At 42.9% G+C, this 16,981-nt stretch overlaps 1 protein-coding gene across 1 annotated transcript in view; it reads left to right on the top strand.

The window, feature by feature from the left end:
* The window catches only part of fancc (FA complementation group C), a gene marked incomplete at its 5' end in the record, with an annotated part of 44,235 nt that overhangs the window by 4,393 nt on the left and 22,861 nt on the right, over positions 1-16,981 (top strand). The window contains 2 exons of the mRNA XM_080531361.1: positions 9,770-9,918; positions 10,830-11,045. Coding sequence (XP_080387487.1) covers positions 9,770-9,918; positions 10,830-11,045 — 365 coding nt within the window. The remainder of the gene's footprint in view (positions 1-9,769; positions 9,919-10,829; positions 11,046-16,981) is intronic.

The following is a 16,981-nucleotide window of genomic DNA, read 5'->3' as shown; positions in this document are numbered from 1 at the left end:
CAAATTCCTGCACATGGTATGCACACCGCTCCACACTGACCCTGCTCCCGATACTCAAACACACACACATACACACATACGCACACGCACGCACACGCACACACACACACACACACACACACACACACACACACACACGCACACACGCACGCACGCACACACACACACACACACACACACACACACACATACACACACACACACACACAGCATGGCCATTGTTCCAGGCTTAGAGACTGATCCACTCCCTCTCTGTGGGCCCTCAAATGACTGCATGACAGTTTTATCCTCATTTCGAGGCTAGGACTGAGTTTGAACTAGCTAAGTTACACCCTGCTTTGATTGATTGATAGATTTTGATAGATAGACTTTGACACTTTAAAAATACAAATTAAAGTATTACATTACTAGGTTGAAACAGCATACTGTACATTCATTATTAAAGGAGCTGTCTATACAGTAAGTCTGTTGGAAATCTGCCACCCCTGGCCACTTTGGGGACATTCAGTTTGAAGTTCCAAATAACAACAACCTGCCTAATATTACTGTCACCCCCCGAAATGAACTTGCAGTGTAAAGGCCGGTTTAGGCTTCTGCGTCGAATTTACGTGCGTAGCTTACGTACATTCTTACGTAGGTCTCGCAATTTACACTTCTGCGTAGGCCGCGCTGCAATTACACCGTCACATCGCTAGGTGGCAGTGTGTTTTCAGCCCCTGTGCTGTGCCTCTTCCGGTTAGGAACTCAACGGAGCTCAAAGCTCTAAGCGGCATAATAGCGATCTTTTTGTTGTTATGTTGTTGTAAATAAAAGTTCTATGATGCATTGAAATGACATTAAACTAAGATAATACGATGGTTATCATAATTTTTCAAATCTTTATTAATAAGTAATTACAGAAAAGGTGAATGACATTTCTGTCATGACTTCCGCATTTTGGGCGACGAGAGAGTCGGAAACTTGTCGGAATCATGTGCTACCAAGCGGACCAATCACAGAGCTTACGGTTAACGTAAGCTCTGACGCGTGGATAGATTTTTTGAGAGGAGCACGTCCAGGCTACGCACGTCCACGCGGGACTACGTAAGCTTACGCGTAGCCTACGGCGTCGACTTTACGCAGAAACCTAAACCGGCCTTTAGACATTAGCTGTGGTGTTTCTTGAAGCAGCAACTACCAGTGAAGAATTTAGTGAGTCCACTCCCCAAGAACACCCATGGCCAATTGTAAACAAACCTGTGTCACCCCTAGACACTCAATTAGAGAGAAAGCACTTTTCAGGACCAAAACAGCATTAGTAAATTAAATATTTATTTTGAGGGATCTCATTCCCCGATCGTTACCAAGTAAACGTAGTCATTAGAACGCATGATACATATAATACTGTATTACACCTAAGTATATTCATGGACCATGATGTGGCTTCAATAAATAGCATTGCATCTATTCTCTATTCTTTCCTCTTTTACACCTCCCACATCACCACCTACCATACCATGACCCTAGGCAAAATTGTGAAAACAGGGATGGTAGGATCACATCACTGTTGATAATGGGAAGGAGACAAACAGAGGAAACCACTTAAAATCATTGAGACTCACCCAGACCAGTCAGTGTTGATCCTGATCTGAGAAGGATAAGCAGTCAATAAGTAACATTTGCCCTGGTGCAACATCTGTCTGATGAAGGTGAGGTGAGCTTTGGATCAGACACAGATGCTCACATAAATACCTTCCCCAGAGCACCATAGCCAGAGCACTTCAGTTCCTATGAGGACAAACACCAGTGGTAAAATGACACATGTATGGTTGCAGATGGTCCAATTAGGACCCACTAAATGGGAGTTTTGTCCCTGGTTTCAGCCTAAGCCCTGCTGCCCTGTTTCTTATTGAGAAGCTTAGTCAGTTCTGTATGTCAGTTGAAGCTCTGCCATGCCATACCACGCCATACCACATGCACATCTAACTCAGTCTCTCTCTTACTTGTCTCTCCCACTCTGTCTCTCTCCTCACTCTCTCTCTCTCTCTCTCTCTCTCTCTCTCTCTCTCTCTCTCTCTCTCTCTCTCTCTGTCTGACTCCCTCACTCTCTCTCTCTCCCCCCCCCCCTCTCTCTCTCTGTGCCTGAAGGATAAATGGATGATGCATGACTGTTTGCGATGCCACCAATGACACAACAGCTGCTGCCACTCTCTAACATGTTGTACTCTTTAGAGAGAGATCAGACTGAACAACTATCTATGATGGAAAATATGTTTCTGTCCCACAACGGAATGTATTTGCATTTGGAAGTTTCTAAACGTTTTGAGCAACATACACTGTACTGTATTGTAGTAGCTGGTTGTAGGAAGCTTAGTATTGCCTTGAACATGTGTGCCCACTAACTTAAACCAATTTCTCCCATGTCATCCAAAAAGTAGTAGCTTACTATACGGAACTATATACCATAAAGAGAAGCATGACTTTTAGTCATGAATTTGGATTGAATACAATGCTGGGAAACTACTTTGCTGTAATTGAGATGGATGCGTTGTATCAAAGGCTACTGAACCAGAGCTTGTTACAGAGTATGCTCTAAAGATCACCAAAAAAAGGTGCAGGATGGTGTGTGACTTGTGAGTGTGACCTAGGCTGTAGCCTGCTCACTTGTTGAATTCTTGAAAAACCTACCTTTAGGCTTTAGCTACACCACTTGCAAAAAGTCTGCTAAGTTTGTGCAAAGGTAGAATTAGATGTAGTTCCTATCAATTTTTGTGAACAGATTCCTGACTGTGCTCAGTGTCTACTGGGATAGTCAGAGAATAAAATAGATAGAATATAAATGATGCCGCAAACACGTTTCGTTATCCACTAGACTAGACACTGATCTAAGGTCGGTTTTTGAGGAGTATGAGCTGATCCTAGATCCGTCCAACCACCAAACTCCGACCTCTTTCGTGTGAAATAGATCCCGCGCACAGCCCAGAAGGCGCGGCGGTGCGCTCGGCCAATAGAATCCGTCCATATCCGTTCAGCCAATAGAATCCGTCCATATCCGCTCAGCCAATAGAATCCGTCCATATCCGGCTCAGCCAATAGAATCCGTCCATATCCGGCTCAGCCAATAGAATCCGTCCATATCCGGCGGCTTCGCGAGGGGAGAGGGAACTTCAGATTGTCTCAACGCTGCAAGAAGAAGCTTTCTGACAGTGAATTGGAACAGAAACAGGCAGGTTTGTTGATTATGTGTCCGCATATAACGTACTGCTCATTTTGGTTACTGGCTTTAGGAATAGTTGGCCATTTTTACATTAGGAACAACGTTCCCTGATGCGGCAATATATAGTTGCATTAATGACAAAGCGCGAGGTCCAGCAACATGATTTTGTCGCACCATTTGGGACTAAAAATAACCGTTTTGTCATAGCCCCTCTAATTCTTAGATGTTGCAAAGTTTAGCGTGACTAACTTATTTGCTACTATCTTAGTTGTCTCCGTTTTTAAAAATCTTTCTAATCATTTACACTGTTCTGTCTTTGCCACTTTTACAAGTAAGACATTGAGCTAGTATTTGTTTTGCCAGCTGGTGCTCATCATGTCGTTTACCACTACCAAACATCACGTTTGGTTTGGTTTCATGTTGTGTGTTTTGGCTTTATTCACTTGACAACATGAAATACTGACATCGTGCGGTGATCAATAGGTATCTCATGTCTCCCAAAATGCAGCCCATTTAGTGGATCGAGATCCATTTGTGTGTGTAGACTTGAAATCCTTCTGTAAAGTCCCCGGCATTGAAAGGGACTCCTAGAAATCATTTAACCTCTATGACCAACTTTTATTAATAATGGTCAGAGAAGTGATGCATCTCATAGCATACAGTATATATACGCCTAGCCTGAAACTTTTTATTTCAATGCATTGGGAGTGTGTGTGAGAGCCAGGCGTAGTAAGAGAGGGATCTGGTTTGGCAAAGCCATCCGTTGTGATGTCATTAGCTAGCTGTAATGGAGCACAGCAGAGCAGTGTGGTCTCAGATGTCAGCTTCAAAACTCAATACTGAAAGACGAGACTTGAGAAGAGAGAGTTTCTCATTAAACGAAGGCCAAGGGTGGTCACATTTTTATTCAACAACAACTTCAGAGCTCTTCTCAGAGGAGAACTCATTCTCTAGTCTTTAGTGAACTTTTAGTACGGGTTTTGTGTTGAGTTCAGAGGTAGCAGTATGTCAATCTTTAGGCCTGCTTTATTCTATTTTATGCCAGAGTCTTTGTCAAATGCATTGATGGTGATGGTAACACACACAGCCTACCATTGAATGGAGAAACTAGACAAAATGAAGGAGTAGTTCAGTCTAACTCCTATTTGATGGCGTATATCAGAGAAAACCACAGCATATTGGAGAAGTGATGTTTGACTGATTTGATTATCCTGAAATAACGTCAACAATCTCAAAATTGGAACGGTAAACTGTCCCTTACCCAAAGTCCACAAGCGTAGCTTAAAAAAATCTTCAAAACTAATATTTGCTCAGTCACATCTTGTTCCTCCTCCAAAATGTGCTTTGCAAACACCAAGGTGTGTGTGTGTGTGTGTGTGTGTGTGTGTGTGTGTGTGTGTGTTAGAGAGAGCGTGAGAGAGCTGGGCATTCAGCATGCAGTTATGTTCCACCTCTGGTGCGCCGTCACAAGTCAACAAGAGCCGTTTGTTCCTAATTTGGTTGGTCTTTTTTTCTTCCTTAAACAAGTGATTATATATTCACATCGTCGAGCCATGGGGGCTTTCCAGCAGAGATGATGGCAAGACATTAAACAAGTCGTCTGTAACAAGGTGATCGTAAAACACAACCCTGTGGTGTCCCTCACAGACTGTCATTACAGCTAAAAACAACAATTAGGCCTACACACACATCCCACCAGCTCCCGACACTCACACACTCTGTTCTTAGGCTGAACACACACACACACACACACACACACACACACACACACACACACACACAGGCCCCCTACTACTTTCTCCCCATCATCATTAAAGGTGAAGAATGCTTTGTTTATTTCTCAGTAGTGCTCGATGAGTGATGGTGGAGATTTGATCAAAGGCGTCCACCATCTCCTTAAAATTATTTTGTGAGGAAATGAAAAGTTCAAGTGAATTTGCCATGTGTTGGTACTGTAGCTGGGTCAATGACATGATGTGTAAATGATGTGTCCGAATGTAAGATTTTCTAAAATTAACAATTAATATATATATAAATTATGTTAACTAACACTATTTGCTCTCCTTTATTGAATACACAAATAGTTTATGGTGATTTTTTACAAATTCAGGCACTTTCAGCTCTTTAAAGGGTCGAAAAGTCATTCGGTACAACCGTCCGAACACAAATGCAACCAGCTTTTAAAATATCTAAAAGGATATTACAACTATTATATAAACATTCTGGCATGATTTTACAAGGGTGTATAACAATATACTGCAAAATGGTTCAAGATTTTTATGTAGAAATGTTTGCTTTCCTCAAATCACTTTTGTCACCAAAAATGTATTTCACTGATGTCATTCGGAGCAACCAATTTCAAGGCACCATTTTGGATCAAATCAACTGATAATCATCATGTGACAGGATATTACATCATTAAGACCCCTGCACCAGACCCTCTGAGTGAGAAGAAAAGTAGCCAGCTCTCTCTTAAATGTTTGATAAATGCACTTTTCCGCTCCCTGTTATGAATGTCCCAAAATATCACATCATTCGGTACAACCGCTAAAACACACTGAAAATGTTGAAATATTTTAGAAATATATTTTTAATATGAATTCTTTAATTCTTAGTTCAAGCTCACGGTCAAGTTCTCACATAGATAGCTAAACATGTGCCTGTTTTAACTGTTTACTTGAAGAAAATCATTCGGTACAACCAAAATAATCATTCGGTACAACCAGAAATCCGGTTGCACTGAATGATATAATGGTTGTACCGAATGATCACATTCTATGTTAGTCCTATTTACACATCTTTGGGTGCAAAATATAAAATATATTATTAATGGAAGATGTGTTATGCATCATTTAAATGCTGTTATTTTATTTTAAAAAAATCTCAAGAATTTAAGACAGCCATACTGGCAAAAAATAATATGAAAGAAAGAAGAAATAAGTCCCAGAATTACTTACAGTAAGTAAGTAAGTACATTTATTCATGTTCAGCATAAGAACGAACACAACAGTAATGTATTCATGTTCAACATAAGGATGAACATAGCAGTAAACAGAACTGTGCATGAAAACAGATTGCAATAGCCCTCTCTCCACTACAGGCAGGTTTTCAATCCAGCGGAGGCCACAGAACGAGAAAGGGTAGACTAGATTTGGTTAAAGCACGGTAATCTTCCCTCCTTGCTGGTGCATTGTGGAACAATATGTGCAATGTGCATTGCCTTCAGCAGAGTCCACAGCTCCCCACAGCAACAAGCGCAGCACCTCCATAGTGTTCTGCATGCTCTTGCTGGAGAAGAACACCAGGCTCCTCAGTTCAAGTAGAACCCCACACTCCTGACAATAGACAATAGATTTAAAAACAGAATACAACACATTTTGCCATAGCATTGAACATGAAACAAGACTAAGAAGGCCTAGTTTTAACAATTAAATAAACATTTAATGATCAATAATCTATTGATTAGTTACTTAGACACAGCATTGCTAATGAAAAGCATCAATGAATGTGACAGTCAAATGTAAGTAATACTTGCTAATAAATAGTCATTTACTATTGCTAGTTGGTCCATACTCCTGAGAAATTATTCTGTTATTTACGCTATTATATCTAGTATTGTGTTGAAATGGATAAAATTGGCTAACTTACATTGTCATTAATATGCAACTGTTATACGCAACTGAACAGATCACACAGCATTGCTAATGAAAACAATCAATGAATGTGAGTCTAATACCAATACTTGTTAACTAAATAAACATTTAATTATCAATATTTCATTACTTACTTTAGCATGTTCAAGCAAGTCTGCACTGTTGCATGTCCCACTTTCATCGAACATCAGAACGAACGGATCGTTGATTATTTTAGAGCCGAGTTGCATGAGCTGTTGTAGCAGACCTTGGCGCACTGATAGACACACGACAGTGCTCCCGAAGCAGCGGCAGTCCGGCAGGCGTTTGTAGTTGGTTTTTGACAGGTCTTGTGTTTCTCTGGCTGACTATGATTCTAAAGTCAGGGCTGCCAAGTTTCACCAAAAGTTTGGAGTGAGATTTTTTGGTGGTGGAGCGACCCAAAACTGTGAACGTTTTGGCGGCAGCGGCCCCTCTCTCCCACCCAATTATTTGTGCTAGTTTCCTGCAATTGTACATGTTGTTCATAATAAACCAGCACAAGAAATGAAAATAATTAACATTTTATAAAACAAGACAAAAATTCAGACAATATATCATATTTATGAAATCTTAATGAACAAATACAGTAGCCTACAGACTCTAAAAGAAAATTGGGCCCCATCAACAGGACTCAGCCCCTTGGTCAGCAGCAGAAAGACCCTTGGTCATCATCTTATATACAGTGCATTGCTCATAGATGGCTATCATGTTATACAGTAGGCTACATAGGCTACATACCAGGGTTTTTCCTGGGTCAGAATGAGGCCTTGGTGGTTGATCTTGTGCGCGCGTAGCACGGCCACATTTTTTTTGAGGGACCCCCAATTGTTGTATTTGTATTGTAAATTGCAATTACTATTTATTATTACTATTGTAGGAGCCAGATATGGTCCTGTGATACGTGTTGTAATTCACTGTGTGGGCATGGGGTGGCGCTGTCACAATACCTGAGGCAGGTGTTAATCAGGTAGCACATTTGTTGTTGTTGTCGTCAGGTGTTGACCCCGGAAGGGCAAATAGGTTTGACCGCAAGGGCGCTAAGTTTGTTATTGTTATTGTTTGTACCAGTGATTAAGCCATTGATGGCACATAGTAACACAATAAATGTTTATTATGCAGCAAACCAACGACTACGGATCTTATATAACCAACAGCAACACATCAATTTAGGACGCACGGCGCGTCAACCGGACAATCCGTCGGGTTAGCATCTCAGTAGCAAGTAGTAGACTATGCTCCTTTAACAATTATTATTAATGTACCTGGTTATGTTACAGTAGAGAAACAACAAACTGTTACCAAAACTAGTATTTACTAGCTAAGATTGGCAAAAGATTGGCGTGGTGCAACCGAAATTAGTAAACAACTAGTTTGAAACTAGCTAGTAACAACTAGGGGTTTAGTAACTACTAAAAGTAATGACTTACGCCAAATTGGTGCAACCCAGTCCAGTAGGCTACCAGATACGATGTTGTAATGTATGCACATATGTTTCTACCACGGTTGCCAGACGGAATTGACAATGTCCAGCCCAACCGGTCTAAAAGCTGCCGAATCCACCCGTCCAGGGTGACCAAAAGTAGCCCAATCTGGCAACACTGCTTGCTACGTTCTTGCAGCTCGCGTGAACACAGGTTCTTCCATCAGCGCTCGCCTGCCGCTTCGATTGCAGACTCAAGTTAACGCGCGTGCAGAAAGATGCCATGAAACTCAAGTCCCGTAAAACAATTGTTATTTCTCGCCGTGAGAAATAGAGATGCGGCGTGAGAACTGGTTGAAATGCGTGAGTCTCACGGTGATTGCGTGAGACTTGGCAGCTCTAAAGCCTTTACCCCCAATGTTCCTAGTTTCACAGTTTTCTTGCATAAGGTGCACATGCTGTTCTCTAACCAAGTGGCAGTTGTTCGCGCCAATCGCGCATCGCCTAGCTCGAGCTTGTTTTGCTATGTGGGTGTTCCCCCCGAAAAGCGCTCACCGGAGGTTGAAAGATAGTGTTTATTGGTTCCAGTCTATTTCCATACTATTGTTGTGGGCGGCGGTGGGGGGAACTGATAAGCTAATTACCATACTGATTACCCACACGGGACATTTTCCCCAAACATATTTAAAAACAATGCAGAGAAGCTATCGCAACTTACTAATCCAATACTTTTTTAAAAACCTACCAAATCATATTTGACCTATCAACTCAAATTTGCTTTTGTTTAATATATACATTATATTGACGTTTTAGACCCCGCGGTAACCAGATGCCTTTATCTGGTCAACAAAGATCTGCTCGTCACAGGGCAAAGCTTAATGCAGAGCCACTAAAAAAGGAGGAATGTCTTGCCAAAAGGAGAGCAAGGTATTGTTTTCAATAAATACATATATTTACAGTACAAGATCAACTTTAATACATTATATTTACAGTACAATATTTTAATACATTATATTTACACTACAATATTTTAATACATTATTCATAAACCATTCTCTAATTCATCTAATGAGGTGCTGATTATTATTAGCCAAATAATCATCCCTCATTTATCTAGGCTCATTTATCTATGTTATTCTTCCATGTAAAGCTCTATAGGAAATAAATAGTAACTGGTTAGCCTACCATTTAAGGGCTGAGTCTTACCCATAACCTTTTTTGCATTTAGTTATCAACAAAGAAAGTCAAGTGGAAGAAAAGAACATCCCTCAATAAATGACCTGAACACAACAGAAACAGCAAAAAGGAGAAGTATATGGTGGAAAGCACAGGAAAAACAGAGAGATCAAAAGAAGATACTCAAAGAAGTGTTGAACCTGACCCCCGAGTCCTTTGATATGACGCCATCAATAGATGTACCCCCTGTAGTACCCCCTGCTGTGGAGTTACCTAATGCACTACTGGTACCGTTAACTCCAGATGGGGAGCTGCCTTGTGCCGCCTCAACTCCAGAGAGGGAGCCACCTCTTATCGAGAAGAAAAAGCTGGCATTGGAGAGGAAGAGGGCAGTTATCCAGTTCCTCTCCAGAGATGAAAACAGCCGCTTACTGCCAGGAAGGAAAGACACGGTAACAAAAAATAAAACAAAACAACAGAGGAGAGTTCTGATCAAGTCACTTACTGAGCTCCATGCTGAATATATTGTCGAGATAGGAGGAAACTTTGCGTTGTCATATAGACAGTTCTTGTGATACCGGCCATTTTATATCACTGAGCCCAAGTCCAAGCAACACATGTGCATGCTTTGACCATGAGAATTTAAAACTTCTCATTGATAAATTGTACCAGAAGGATCTGCTTAAATATAGACCTATGTATGCCGTTACTCTTTTAATGCCTTTAATACTTTGGCAGGCCACTCAAATATACAATACAATGTATGTATGTATGTATAGTACTGTACTGTCTTCCTCCATACATTAGTGAGTCAAGCTAATGTGTTGGAAATGCCGTTGTGCTGTACAGTAGCTAATGGGGAAGGTTGGCCAGAGTCCTGGCCAGAATGGGCGGCAGAATGGGCTTGACGACTTTACAGCGCTACCCCCGGTGTTGTGTATCACCCGTGTGTCCATTTTTTATGGTGTCATTAATGAAATAGGGGAGATGACAAAGTCTGCACTCCAGCTGGGCCACACATTTACACTGTAATTCTGTGATTACGGCTCCTGTCACTTCTGCCTGAGCACACAGTATTTCATTCTTGTGGTTCTGCCCCTCTGGTTCAGTTTGAACATAGTTGGAACATAGAGACACCGCAATGGGTACATTATACTGCTGTAGGCTGGGGAATGTCACAGAGAGAACTTCTCCTGTCCTTGTCTGTCTGTCTGTCTGTCTGTCTGTCTGTCTGTCTGTCTGTCTCTGCCTTTGTGTCCCTTCAGCTCTTAGTGTTTTGAGTGAGTCATTTTGTGTGGCTTATGGTATGTATTTGTCTATACATCTGTCTTTCTGTCTGTTTGTGTTTCTGTATGCATCCTAGGCCCTGCTGCAGGCTGACCCCAGACCTGGTGGCACCATGTCCCAGCCTCAGGCCCAGGCTGGTCCCATGGTGGATCCTCAGGAGGGTGTGTTCTGGCTGGGTAAGGCTGTGGCGTGGGACCAGGCTGACAGCCCAGAGACCCAGAGAGACACCTGCCTCCACCTGGACAGACTGAAAACCTTTCTCCAGAAGCTGCTCGCACACATGAACACCATGGTGAGTGGACTGAGCTTCCCTCCAACTCTAGCACCTCTATCCTATCCCCTAGATCTAAGATGGAGTTTTCGTCATAGGCCATTTGCTTTTATCTTTTCCGCAGTTATTTTATTTTATTTTAAGGCCTTTGCCTACCAGAAACAATTGCCCTTCACAATGATTAATTTGAAATTGAATACATACATTGAATTGAGTCCTTTTAGATGCTATGGAATGCAGGACTTTTCCTGGCTCAAAATAAGACTTAACCCTAGAAAATGTAACCCTAACCCTAGAAACACAGAAATACTTCATGTGCATAACATTTGCTAAAAAGAGTGACAGAAATGTCATCAACAAATCACTCAGTAAGTTGAATTGAGTTCATCTTAATGCAAGGATAATAGTTAATGTAATTTTGGAATCAATATCTTATTATTACCGTACACACTATTGAATACATAGTGTTAGGACCGGAGCTAGGGCTGGAGCTAGGGTTAAGGCTGGAGCTAGGGTTAAGGCTGGAGCTAGGGTTAAGGCTGGAGCTAGGGTTAGGGCTGGAGCTAGGGTTAGGCCTGGAGCTAGGGTTAGGCCTGAAGCTAGGGTTAGGCCTGAAGCTAGGGTTAGGGCTGGAGCTAGGGTTAAGGCTGGAGTTAGGGCTGGAGCTAGGGTTAGGGCTGGAGCTAGGGTTAGGGCTGGAGCTAGGGTTAGGGCTGGAGCTAGGGTTAGGCCTGGAGCTAGGGTTAGGCCTGAAGCTAGGGTTAAGGCTAGAACTAGGGTTAGGGCTGGAGCTAGGGTTAAGGCTGGAGCTAGGGTTAGGGCTGGAGCTAGGGTTAGGCCTGGAGCTAGGGTTAGGCCTGAAGCTAGGGTTAGACCTGGAGCTAGGGTTAGGCCTGGAGCTAGGGTTAGGCCTGAAGCTAGGGTTAAGGCTGGAGTTAGGGCTGGAGCTAGGGTTAGGGCTGGAGCTAGGCTTAGGGCTGGAGCTAGGGTTAAGGCTGGAGCTAGGGTTAGGGCTGGAGCTAGGGTTAGGCCTGGAGCTAGGCTTAGGGCTGGAGCTAGGGTTGGGCCTGGAGCTAGGGTTAGGCCTGGAGCTAGGGTTAGGCCTGGACCTAGGGTTAGGGCTGGAGCTAGGGTTAGGGCTGGAGCTAGGGTTAGGGCTGGACAGGGCCGGCCCAAAGCATAAACGTACTAAGCAGTCGCTTAGGCTCAGAACCACTGGAGGTGTTTTTTTTTTTGCAGGACTGATGTTGGATGCTCCATTGAGTCCATCTTAATGCAAGGATAATAGTTAATGTCTTTTTGTAATCAATGTCTTTGTTTTTATAGGGTCTCTGATTTGCATAGGAATCAATGATCAGGTTGTCATTATAAATTGAGCAAATGGAGAGGAACAAAACTGTTCAGGAATGTGACCCTGGGGAGACAAGAATGTACAAAGTTGAATGGTGGAGAGGAAAAAGCACAGTCAATGGGACAACATCATCTCAGTCACTCTACAAAATTGGTCTACAGTATAACCAAGTGGCCCAAAAAAAATCTTTGATGCTCCCAGTTTCTGCATCATCTCTCGTGTGAAGAATAGTGGTAGCTGTATTCATTTATGGGTATATTTGTCATTGGCAGGGACTGAGGAGTTTGTCAGGATCAAGAGAAAATTATATAATTTGAGAGTTGGCAGTGACATCCTAATCTACACAGTGTGTAATTGATTCCTATGCAAATCAGAGGCCCTATAAAAACAAAGATATTGATTCCAAAATGACAACTATTATACTACTATAACTATTATCCTTGTATTAAGATGAACTCAATTCAACTTACTGAGTGATTTGTTGATGACATGACTCTTTTTTTATGCACATGAAGTATTTCTGTGTTTCAATTTAAATACATTTTCAGAAATGTCTAAAGACGTTGTCATTATGGGGTATTGTGTGTGGATTGATGCCCCCCCTTGTCGATTAAACACCCGCCTATCGAAAACACCCATCAATCGAAAACTCCAACCCCCCGACAAAACGTGTGTGTGTGTGTGGGGGGGGGGGCACATTAAAAATCTCGCTTAGCGTCACAAAAGTCCTAGGGCCGGCCCTGTGCCCTGCCATGGACACCATGCCTGTTCAATGTTTTACGTATGGTAGACTCATGAACAAAGATGTTAGCCAGTTCCAATGCTTCCTTCAAGCCTTCAGCTATTTAGATTTTTAGATTAGATTAGATTCAACTTTATTGTCATTGCAGACTACTGTAGTGTATGTTGCTGGTAAGATGTCAATAGGACTATCAACAGATCGTTTTCACGCGCGTCACACAGGAAAAATAGGTGAGACTCAGAATCTCTACATGACGTGCCGCTGCAGCGAGTGTGAGACGCGCGGCTCAAACGGACTGTGTGGCTGCTAACCTGTTAACATGACTGTGTGGCTGCTCTAACCTGTTAACATGACTATGTGGCTGCTCTAACCTGTTAACATGGGTGTGTGGCTGCTCTAACCTGTTAACATGGGTGTGTGGCTGCTCTAACCTGTTAACATGGCTGTGTGGCTGCTCTAACCTGTTAACATGACTATGTGGCTGCTCTAACCTGTTAACATGGGTGTGTGGCTGCTCTAACCTGTTAACATGGGTGTGTGGCTGCTCTAACCTGTTAACATGGGTGCCGAAATGAAAAGCAATGCTCACGCAGCAGGCAAGCCGCCTAAGCTTTTTCTATGCTGAATGGCTACAGGGTAGTGGTGAGTAGTCTGTTTAGAATTCTGCATAAATCTGTCACGTATTCATACTTCAAAAGTGGCCTCATGTCCAGGTGGGTCTATATTCCACATTTTTTACAGGACACCCACAGGGTCATCAAACTAATGAGTCCAGTTAATCAATTAGGCTGATTAGCTAAACACTCAGTTGATTATTGATTCACTAAGCTAAAGTAAACACACATTATTACTTACAACACCCACACTAACAGTAAAGCGTTGGTAGGTACACACACACACACACACACACAGACACAGACACACACACACACACACACACACACTCTCACTCTCACTCTCTAGGCAGTCTAGCGCTAGTAGGCCCTGGCCCTAACAGAGGCTGGTCTGTGCTGTGGAGAGGCGTGTGTGTTGGTTTGGCAGCGCCTCCATGTTGAGTTAGCGAGCTAATAGCCGCCATGGGACCGCCAGCGCTAACCTAATGTATCCCTGCATCAACTCCAGCAAATTTGGGAAGGGGGCAGAGGAGGGGGGCAAGACTCTGTAAGGCTCCAGTGTTAGAAGGATTGTGCCTCCCACCAATCTCCTCTCTCTCTCTCAGCCCCTCTCCGTCGACACCCTGAAAGGGGTCTTTATTTGGGCTGGCGTGACCTGTCTTGCTAGGATACTGATGCTAGCTGGGGTCTGTAGCCCCAGAACTGAGCGTGGAGTCTGCTACAGCTTCTCATAGCATAGAGCAGCAGACTCCTCCTCTCTTTCTTTAGCCTCAGCACTTGGTCGGATCTGGCCTGAGGTGAAGACAAGTTTTCAGTTGGTCAGGCGTTTTATTTCGGGTGTTACAATGGCCGCCTCTGCCAGCATGCAATAATCTCTCTCTCCTTCCATCTCACACACTCTCCATGTGTTTATCACCCCCCCACCCTCTCTCTCTCTCTCTCTCTCTCTCTCTCTCTCTCTCTCTCTCTCTCTCTCTCTCTCTCTCTCTCTCTCTCTCTCAAAAAGTTGACAGAGAGAGAGAATGAGTAAAAACGAGAGAGATTGCTTAATTGGAGTGAAGTCCTTTCCCGGAAAAGAGCTTGTAAAAGAGCGGGTGAATAACATACTTCTCGGCACCAGTGTTGCGTTCTTTGATGAATTCAAGACTTTATTGTGGCTAATGCCTTGAGGATGAAAAATATCCCAATTAATAGCAATTTCCTCATTTGCTTTGGTTTAGTACTCTTGGAGCTGTGTGTGTGTGTGTGTGTGTGTGTGTGTGTGTGTGTGTGTGTGTGTGTGTGTGTGTGTGTGTGTGTGTGTGTGTGTGTGTGTGTGTGTGTGTGTGTGTGCGCGTGCGCGTGCGTGCGTGCATGGTTTTTCCTCTCACTGGTCAGGCCTGTTAGAGTTTTCTCGCACAGACACACACACACACCACAGATTTATACACATACCGTATTGTCTTCGTATTGATATTCTTTAACAATCACCTTTTTAAAAAATTAATAACTAGTTATTGAAGTCTCACCACTTTGACGTGCATTGTAACTGAGTGGACTGACTGACGGTGCTTTGTCATATCTTTACCCTGATGACATACTTGGACAGACGACGTCCTCCTATAAACCTCACTCATAAACTCCCCGTGGCCATCACATAATCAGCCACTTCTGTCTTAAATGTCTGACTATGTCTGAAATCAGCAAGAGATAAATGTCTCATAGTTAAGCGTGTTTTTATTAGGGCCAGTGTTATTGCAGAGTCATTGCCTTTGATGCTGATTTGGCGGTGGTAGTTAGCGATAATTATTTTCGGTTGCGACGGCTCATTCTTGCGAGCCTGTGTCGTATGTTTCAATAGCCACAAACTGTAATAAAGTTCTTATTGTAAATGAACATTCCTCTTATGTTGCGTCACACACATACACACACATACACACACATATATTAAACTGAGACCATGTGTTATATTGAGGATTGAAAGGGCCCTGATGCTTTGAGTGCGTTCCAGTGTACAGTACGTTGGCAGTTAAGGCACATGTTGAAGTGATGCATAGAGCGGCCATCTTAAAGAGATGTAGCATTACCCTGGTTCCCATTAATGATGTCATCCACTTAGTGATTAGGCCTCGGCCAACTCGGTCTGTTGCCTGTTTGAACACTTGAACACTTGAAGAGGCCTGTGTGTCCCTCCCTACTCCCTACTGTGTTTTGAAGTCATTCTGATTGCTCCACACATCATCTTTCCATTGAGCCAAGCAGACCTGTGTACAGCAAATAATTTGAGCTACACTCGATAGACTTGACCTAGTGCGATGGGGGTCAACGGACTCATCCAAAAAAACTGCAAACAGTGTACTTGGGTATATTGTATTTGTCTCAGGTCTTGTGCGAAACCCTTTTCAATGTTGCTTACACCTATCGTTTTCATGATCGTCCTACACAAAAGCTGTATGGATCATGGATAATGTGTGGTTTTGAGGTTGGGCCAAAGGCCAACCAGTGACTGCTGATGATGGCATACACCTACTCTCCCCCAGGGGTCGTGACCTTTACGAGGGAGCCAATCAAAGTTTCCCCCACTGTCAGAGTTGTGGGAGAGAAACAGTCAGAACCCCGTTTGTTTAGACACACAGCATGTTGCTTCAATTAAAACGGGCAAATATGGGTCTTCTGCGTTGTGTTTTCTTGCCTCGAAGCCTTTCTTGATTTTTAATTGGCTAGAGTGAAGTGGATGTGAAGGCCTGTTGTTGTTATGAGGTGAATAGTCTCAATGTACGTAGTACACACACACACACACACAGTCACACACACACAAAAACACATGTTGGTTCCCTCCCAGAGATCTGTTTTGTGTATAACTCACCTCACTCAATACAGTGAAACACAGTTGTTTGTGTAAACAAAGGTAAAATACAGGAATCATTCCGGGGAAACATTTTGCCAAAGTTAACTTGTGTTACACTTCTACGTTGTGTTAACCGGCTGCACGCCACAGTATCACTTCCTCCCTCTCAAGCTTGCACCGAGTCCCAATCTCGGGTCCTCTGTATTGCAAACACATGTGACCTCTCTCTAAAACATGACATTTTTCCCTACTTACTAGCTATGTTACCAAAAAGCTAGCGATACGATTTTGCGGGTAGCAGAGTTTCAAATGGAGGAATTCAGCTTGAATTCCACCTGGTTAGCGGTTACATGGATGCATAGATTCATGTAACTGAATCTAGTGCCATATAGGCTTAGCCCAGGAGTGCTTGTGTAGTAAAGG

The sequence above is a fragment of the Nansenia antarctica genome (genome assembly GCF_963989245.1).
Source record: "Nansenia antarctica genome assembly, chromosome: 5".
Taxonomy (NCBI): Eukaryota; Metazoa; Chordata; class Actinopteri; order Argentiniformes; family Microstomatidae; genus Nansenia; species Nansenia antarctica.
This window is presented reverse-complemented; position numbering and strand designations above follow the sequence as displayed.